This window comes from Seriola lalandi, unplaced genomic scaffold, assembly GCF_002814215.2.
Source record: "Seriola lalandi dorsalis isolate HSWRI2012SDOR001 ecotype SW California unplaced genomic scaffold, Sedor1 jcf7180002054630, whole genome shotgun sequence".
Taxonomy (NCBI): domain Eukaryota; kingdom Metazoa; phylum Chordata; class Actinopteri; order Carangiformes; family Carangidae; genus Seriola; species Seriola lalandi.
Window position 1 is genome coordinate 308,978 of NW_019525183.1, and position 9,227 is coordinate 318,204.

Here is a 9,227-nt window from a genome sequence, read left to right on the forward strand (position 1 = left end):
CTGAAACGAGGAGTAAAAGATTCTGGACAGAAGAAGAAAGAGATGGAGAGAGACACAGTTTTATACAGAAAAGGAAAAAGACAGAGGAGAGAAAGAAAGGAGATCTGTGCTGCTCTGCTGGGCTTTCTCAGTCTGTCGCTGAAAGTCACAGATGCATGAGGGCTGCCTGTAAATAATTGAAGAGGGGGAGTTCCCCCCTACACACACACACACACACACACACACACACACACAGAGTAGAAATCCCTTGTAAAGCTGCGTAGAGGGAAAGTGTGGATGTTTGATCATGTTCCAGCTTTCTGACTGATGTGCAGGCAGCTACATGATAACATATATATGAATTACATACAGCAGGTCTCATTTATCCTGATGTCACAGCTGCTTGATGTTTAACTGGATGCTGCAAAAGGGTCCTGGCAGGTGTAGCGTGCGGTAAAGATGGCGCCCGCGGTGATACGAGTTTTGTCTTCTGGTCAGGATCACGCAGACTTTCCAACTGACATATTGGCAACAGTTTGGATTGTCTTTTATTGTGGAGGTGTCAGGAAGTGGACACAAGTTTGAGATGTTGTGTATGTTGGGTATCTCCTTGATCCTGTTTTTGTATCCGTGTCTAATGGACAAACATGATAGTGTGTAGTCTTGAATATCACAATTGATTTCTCATCCTATGCGATGCGTTCAAAAGCCGGGATGAATGTCTGCGTCTCACTGAAGAGGGGCCGTTCACACAGATGTCATAGCTTCTTCATCTCCGAGTGAAATATTAACGAGGCGAATCTTATCAAAGTTTGACACGCTGAGATCTTTATAATTGTTGGTAATTCAACTCAGGAATCAATCATGTGGTCGTAACAGAGCAGGAGAGAAAAAAAAAGAAAAAGAAACATTACACAGCTTCCATTTTTCCAAAGCTCAAGGTGATGCTTTCAAACTCAAACCCAAATACACTCAACAATAGAAAATACGAGAAGCTTCAGTCAGTTATCAAAGTACTAATTCAATTCAATGGTGCTTTATTGAAGATTATTGAAGATATGCCCTGTATTTTTAATTCATTATTTTTATTATTATTATAATTTGACTAAATTATTAATAGATTATTATTTAATCACTCCATTATTTGCTTTTAATTCATTGCTTCAGAGCTACATTATGCAGGATTTTGGCAGACTGAGACACAGGAATGTTAGTTTTCCCTGTGTTTTTCATACTTTTGTTAATATAGCAACTTATTACCGTGAAGATAATTCTGCAATGCTTTAATAAAATATAAATTTAGGACATTTCCTTGTATGGTGCAGTTTCCATGTGACAGAGAAAAGTTCATTCTGAGCTTGTTCCTAAATTTGCTTCTCTGCTCTTAATGAGATTCTTCATCCTCTTATTGCAAATTGTTAATGATATGCTGCAAACTTAGTTATACATGGTAGGACTGTCTTATTAATCCCAGATCCCAAGCATCTGGCAGTGTGTGGTTGTGCATGTGCACGGTGGTGCGTGTACGCGTGTGGGCTTGCGTGTGTGTGCGTGCCAGCTAACAGATGGCACAGTGTGCAATGAGCTGCTATGTGATAATTATGGAGCATGCAGGGGAAAGTGGGGAGAAAAAAAAAAAGTGCTGATGAGTTTGAGACTGGGTGTGTGTGTGTGTGTGTGTGTGTGTGTGTGTGTGTGTGTGTGTGTGTGTGTGTGTGTGCATGAGTGGCAAGAGTGTGTTAGAGAGTGTGTGGATAGGTGTAGTTGTCAGGGTGTCAGCTGAGAGGTGTAATAGGAAATTGACTTATCCAATAAGATTGTTGCACATTTCCTGGAACACACACACACACACACACACACACACACACACACACACAATTACTGCTACTCCTACTACTGCTAGAAGAATAAGGTGAGATGATATTACGTTTGGGATAAAAATAATGTAAATGAACATTGTTTCAAAAGCTTTCCTGTCGAGGACGACTTGTTATTCTCCAAAGAGACGCTCATCAGACACGTTGAGATCATGACTGAGGCTCGTATACAGCAGTGCCCCCCCCCAAAAAAAAAATCAGCTTGTTTTTGAAATGTGAATAGTGCTGACAGTCCACCAGCCAAGATTAGAAATGGAAATGTATTCCCTCATGCCAGCTCCTCTGACTCAGACTGTTAGAGCCCCGGTCTGTCTGCCGGAGAGGCCCTGGGAGCCCAAAAACCATCAATTCAAGTCCACCCTCAATCCATCTCTCTCATCCTCTTGTTGCGCCTCTTGTTTGTTTGCTGATACTTTATCTCCTCTTTCTGCCTCTCCTTCCTTTTACGTACCAGGTCACAGAAACATCTGAAAGTACCGGAGGGGTTCGGCAAATAGCCTGCGGTCAAATCTAGCCCTCCACTAAAACCATTTTCCTTTGCTCTAAAACATTAGCTGGACAGATGTAGCAGTGTAAATCACCGCAGTGTGGACAGCTCCTGGTGCTGAAATGAAATCTAGTAGGAGATGAAGAAGATAAATAAAATCGCACAGCTTTTATTAAAAACACAGCATTGTGTTAATTCAAAGACATCTGATTCAGCACTAGAGATCTCACACACATATGGTGGTAAGATTATAAGGTTAATCTTCATAATAAATTCAATAAATTGAGTTCACATACAAAAAATATGTATTAAAATATAGTTATATATATCTAATACTTGTAGAGCCTTTCTTCTTCTTTCTGAGCTACATCATGCTTTCAACAAACACAGGGGTGTGTGTGCTATATGTATGTGGCTGTGTGTGTGTGTGTGTCTGGCACACGTCTGTGTACGTAGGCGTGTGCCTCCATTCATAACACAGTCGGTACAGCACTCAGACAGAGCGAGCCCTGTGATGTCTACATCCACAAAGATGAGAAGGAGGAGGAGTGGCAGAGGGGATAAATGTTAGCCACGTGAGTCATGAGACACACACACACACACACACACACACACACTTTCTGTTTGAGAATGAATGAGTTACTGTGGAGCCTTTTCAAAAGATGCTGCACCATGAATCATGGTAACGTTCAAGCACCACATCACAATCAGCACCCTTTGCTCGACATAACTGATGCATGCTAACGTCTACCTCGCTCATGACGTTTTAATATTTAACAGAAGGTCTCTCCTAATACAACCCACCACTTCTGCGTGTTTACCTGTGCTGCGAGTTGTTGCTCCAGCTCGAACACACCTGATCCAATTAAGAGCCACGTTTTCCTGACAGAGTAATTGGACAGGGTGTGCAGGTGGTTGAGGTACACCGTGGCGTTCCTGACGCGCTGTGATCGGAGTCAGATTAACTGCTTTGATTGAGAGTGTCTGGGCTGGAGGACATCCTTTCATACCGCCTCTCTTACCACGCACCTCACTCTTTTTTGTTTTCATGTTCTAACACTTTTCTTTCCACTCCTCCTCCTCCCTCTTCCTCTTCTTCTTCTCCTCTCTGAACTTCCTTTCTTTAGAATGATTTGTTTACCCACAATTCCCCTGGGTAATTAGCGCTGTGATAATAACTGGTGTTGGAAACAAACACACCCACTCACTGAGCAGTGCACACAAACAGACATGCACGAACACACACACACACACACACACACACACGCGCGCGCACAGGGATGAAAAACAACCTCCTTGAGCTTCGTCGCTATAAGTAATGTTACAAGTAGAGCGACTGCACCAACACATTTCATGAGGAGGAATAAATCTGAACGACACCTCTCCATATTTATGAACAATAAAACGTTGTCATTTTCAATACTCAAACACATTTTTATGTCGTTTTAACCTTAATTAAACGAACATAGTTGATCTTATTAAATATGAATTAAATATTAATATTGTTATGTTGATTTGATCCACATCACACAACCTTATAAAGATACAACACTGCTTCAACACTGCAGATCTGATGATGAACTTCTTTGTAGAATGGCCTGCATCAAAAAACACAAAAAACACAACTTCTGTCCAGGTTTAAAGCTGCAGCACCGATTGACATTATTTCAGGATTTTCACCAAAAAGAAATGTGATAAATATTCCATAAAGAATATAGATAAGGGGCGCCTTGTGGCTCACATGGTAGAGCGCGTATTAGGACTCCGTCCTTACCGCAGAGGCCTGGGTTTGAATCCGACCCGTGGCCCTTTGCTGCATTTTTGATTATATTTCAAATAATTGTGCAGCCCTATTTATACACTGACTACTGGTGGTTTTGGACCATGGGCAGCAGCAGAAGATGTGTTTTGTCATTTGGTTGTGAAGATTTTTGGGATCTTGTGATGCTGACCTTGTGGTTTCCATAGCCCTGTTGCGTAGCTACATTTTTTGAGGAGGTGTATGTTAGCAGTTAAGTATCAGCATGAACCTGTGGAGTCAGACCTGTGGCGTCAGTCATTCGGCAGCTTCCCCGGTCACCGGGTCACAAGCCTGAACTCTCTGTCCTGACTTCACAGGATATTTGATGCCACTAATCCAGCTCCCTTTAACAAGACATGCTCCTGATTGCCTGTGGATTAAAGGCTTTGGTAAACTACAAAGACCCTGGAAACAGTTATTATTCACAATAGGTTATTGTTGCGCTGTGGATGGGATTTTACTGGGAAGCTCCCAGTGGCCAGCAGTCAAGTTGTGGCAGCACTGGGCAGCTGGTTGCCAAGTTTTGTTATTAGCGCAGCCGTGTGTTGTGCCAAGAGTTGAGATTGCTTTTCCCACTGTGTTTTTGAGTTCCATATTTTTAGGTGTTCAATGGAAGAAGGACAAAGTGCCGCCTGTATCAACTGAGTCTGTTTTGGAGCAGGATATTTTACAAGCTCTTGTCCGTCTGATTACAGCCGTCTGAAAAACTGCACCGATTCAGCGTGTACGTATGTGTGCGCAATTCGAAAAAGCACAAGCAACGCGCATGCATGAGTGCAGCGTGTTCACTTCCACGAAATCTCTGCAGAGCACAGAGAAATGACAGAGGGAGGGAAAAGAGGAGAGAGATGAGAGAAACACAAAGATAAGAGAAGGAAGAGAGGGTAAGAGAGAGAGAGAGAGAGAGAGAATCCCCTGCTGTTTTTCCAATCAGGAGGCGTCGTCCTCCTCACTGGGTGATTTATTCTCCCTTCTCTCCTTCGTGTCCCAATTTCCAAACCCTCTCCACCCCACCCTCCAATTCTTTCATTCATTCTTTCTCCCCGTCTTCTTTCTGTGGGCAGCTTGTGAACATGGCTGTTTAGAAATGACGACAGAAACACATTCGGGCAGGGAGCGCCGTTGAAATGACTCACCTGTTAAAGGCTGTGAGGTTTTCAACTAAAGTAACTCTCGGTTCACTTTTTCTCTCGGGGATAAACACTGCTTCTCCAGACGAGACATGAAGCATCTTTTTTATTTTAAAGGCAGCATTAAATGATGTATGACCTCGCTGACCAACATTAATAAGCCACGTCTGGCACCGGCCTCTGCACACCAGCAAAAATCATCCCCCTTAACAAATGAATAATGAATCTGGGGTGCAGGGTCAAGACTAAATATATGTATTATAAATTAATTTAAGCCGGGAATGAAAAATATTAAAACTCCACAGAGGAGAACGGTGCTGTTAATACAAATCGAAGCCATGGTTGCCAAAGGAGAAAATTTGATTTGCGGTGGTGTGTTTGTTTTCGTGTCACCGACATCGCCAATAAATAGAGCATTCATTCATTATCACCTGTCTTGTTTTGTTGCCAACCAATCATTTAGTCACATTTCATATCCCAGCAAGCCCTCCTGCACCTCCCTCCATTCATCCCCTGGAGCCACAAGTGTGTGTGTGTGTGTGTGTGTGTGTGTGTGTGTGTGTGTATGTGTGTCCTACCTTTATTAAGTGTCTTCCTATGTTAGCATGAGTGGATGTGGTGGAGCATGAGATATAGCACATTATGTTAAATAACCAATGCAAGTGTTTGTGTGTGTATCTCTCTCTGTCACTCTTGCAGCCCCCCCCCTCCACACACACACACACACACACACTGACCCCTCCCTCTCAGCGCTGGTTGGTTGCCACGGCTACAGTGTCGCCTCTCTTCCTCATGTTGCTATGAGACTCGGACCGACAGACCTGAGCTGAATGACAATGTGTCTGTGGCTCTGGCAAGAGGCCCTCAACAACCAATAAGAGACGGTCTAGACAAACACTTCCCAATCTGGGGTCTGGGGACCTTGGGGGTGATTGTTTGGGTTGGCAGGAGCCTCCGCAGCCATATGAGGACTGGTTTATTAACACTAGTGCTTTTCATTTCCTCAGCAGATGCCTCAATGAGGAAATGTGCACGTTATTGTATGCTAAAAGATTACAAGATTTCCTTTATGAAATCTGTTCGATAAACATATTTCCCTACAGACGGGAAGATGCAGATACAGTAAATGCTCTGATTAGAACATTACAGCAGAAATCACAACAGGGTTACTTACAGTAAAGCCGCATTAATCAATATGTTTATATTACCAATCAATCAATTAGTGTCTGTAATGGGCAATGTGTGAGGAATCCACAGAGATGCAGAGATTTCTGCCAAGCACCAATTCAAAGTGAAAACAAGATGAACTGATGAAAGAGAAGCTAAAAAGAAAAAAATGAATCATCCGGTTGAATGTTGCTCCGTGTCTGCCAGATGTGGAGGTTGCCATAACAACTTCATAAAGGTGATAATATGTTGAGAGATGTGTTTTTATCATGTTCTGTTGCCCCCGAAATGGTAAAAAAAAAGAAAAGAGAAAAAAAAGGCAATCGATGCAGCTTTAAATAATGTTGAATCTCAACTATGTTTGGTGTCTTTGGGGACTGATAACCCTGAGAACCCTGAGAACCCCAGACCACAGTTTGAAAACCAGTGAACAAAGACAAAGTGCAGACGTAGATTTTCTGCAGTCATCTATTGCATATATACAAAGCTGTTTTACTTCACTCGTTATTGTGGTATAATGGCTGAAAAAGAATCCCATCTCCCTACAAGGCTTATTTAAGTTTCATTTAACTTGATCCAAATATTAAGAGAAAATAATAATGTACTGCACGTACTGTAAAAAGGGAAACTGCCTAATGAAGACACTTAAATGCTTAAAAGCCTAGGAAAAAAAAGTGCTCCCTTAACTGATTAGCTGAGAGGCAGAAAATTAATCAACAACTACTATGATACTATGATAAGCAAAATATTTCCTTTTGTTTGGATTAAAAGAAGCTATTTTAATATGTCACCTCAAACAGTGGGAGATTTTTCTGATATTTTACTGACTGAAAGTGATGATGAAAAATAGTCATTAGTTGCAGCCCACATGAGAAAGCTTTTAGACGCAACTGTTGCTTGGGAAGCTGCGGCCGGAGTCCGACCTCCTCAAACGAAGAATGCTTTCTGTCAGATTGTACTTTCTGTGGCTCAGGAGTGTGAGCGGACACCGGGGGGAGAGACCGTTTTTTTTCCTCCCAGTAAGAATAACACCTTGTTGTCAGGGTTTGAGGGGTAACGCGGGACCCAAAATGCAGCCAACACTTGGGAGACGGTGCAAAAGGTTTATTTAACCGAAAGAGCTTACACAACACTGGTGAAGCACAGGAACTTAAACAAGAAACAGGAACAGGCAACATGAACAGACCGAGGACAAACCCAGAAATCAACAGACAAAGGGAAGCACTAAGACTATATAGACACAAGGGAGGCCAGGGTGATTGAACACAGGTGAAACACATTAGGGCGGGGCAGACAATCACCACACAGAAACAGGACCAAGACAAGAAGCAAAAACACAGAGACACAAGGAAACCGATTACAAAATAATACAGGAAGTGAGAAAAGTCCAAACAAAACTAACAAAAAGTGTCTGCCATGGGAAAACCATGACACTTGTTTCTGTGCTGAAATATGCTCCGCTGGAGGCGCTGGGCTTCTGACACATAACAGCAGAGCAGATGTGGGTGGGAGGGTGAGATCGTCGGGGCTTTGTGTCACCAGAATCAATCACATTTTTATTTTTTTTGGTTTGTGTATACAGAGAGAGTGAAGGGGGGGGGGGGGTACATCATCCAATCAGAGTGATGCTGCTCCTCCTGGTCTGTAGCTGCTCAATATGCTTTCATTATTTTATTTATTTTTATATCAGACCAGAGAAATTGCTCCAGTTCTACAGGTTTAATGCGTCAACTTCAATTATTTCAATAATATGACTGATTTCTTTTTGTTTCTGTGTGTGTGTCTCTCTCTCCCTCTCTCTCTCACTCTCTCTCTCTCCAGGAACTGTTTACAGCAGAGTGTAAGTTTAAGGAGTCGGTGTTTGAGAACTACTATGTGATCTACAGCTCTATGCTCTACAGACAGAAGGAGTCGGGCCGGGCCTGGTTTCTGGGCCTCAATAAAGAGGGACAGGCCATGAAGGGCAACAGGGTTAAAAAGACCAAACCAGCTGCACACTTCCTGCCTAAACCTATAGAAGGTAACACACTCTACATGCATATACATATATATGTATAAATACACAAACCAGGGTTTTATTTATGTATATTTTCTAATCATTTTCCCTCTTGTCTCCCTCCCTTCCTCCAGTTGCGATGTACCGAGAGCCTTCGTTGCACGATGTAGGGGAGGCGGTGCCCAAACTCGCCGGGGGCCCGCCGTCCAAAAGCACAACCAGCGAACCGGTGGTCATGAACGGTGGCAAACCAGTCAGCAAACCCGACAAGGAGGAGACATAACCCCCCCACCCCCACCCCTTTCTCCGCCCTCCTCTGGCCTGACCAGAGGCCAGGAAAAGCCAGAGACCCGCCCCACTGCTGCGCTCTCAAATAACAAATCTACAACTTAAAAAAAAGGTAACAAAAACAAACAACAGCTCAAGTTCTGACTGGTCAGCAGTGGGGCCGCACGTCCCCGCCTCACCTCTCTCCCTATTGGACGGATCGGGTGTTGAGGGGCAGGGCCGGAGGGACAGAGCGCTGCGGCTGGCGGTGGCGGGAGAAGAGAGGAGGAAGAAGAAGACGGGTCAGTGCCAGCCAGATGTTTTGAAACAGGGACAGTGGCATGCCCTCATAATGGAGACAAAATGACTTCTTAACAATATAAACAAAAACAAAAAAAACAAACAAAAAAAAAATGTCGTCTTCACCGGTATTTTTCTGTGACAATCTGTAAGAATGAGGCCCTTTATTTTTTCCCCCCTTCCTGTTTTCCGTTGTCAGGTATGCTTGTTCGCTAGTGGCCCC

The 9,227-nt window shown here is 43.3% G+C and overlaps 1 protein-coding gene across 1 annotated transcript in view; it reads left to right on the top strand.

The window, feature by feature from the left end:
• Nucleotides 1-9,221, top strand: part of LOC111665316 (uncharacterized) — a 42,306-nt gene extending 33,085 nt beyond the window's left edge. The window contains exons 4-5 of the mRNA XM_087177705.1: nt 8,263-8,461; nt 8,572-9,221. Coding sequence (XP_087033831.1) covers nt 8,263-8,461; nt 8,572-8,720 — 348 coding nt within the window. The 3' untranslated portion in view covers nt 8,721-9,221. The remainder of the gene's footprint in view (nt 1-8,262; nt 8,462-8,571) is intronic.
• The last annotated feature ends 6 nt before the right edge of the window (nt 9,222-9,227 follow it).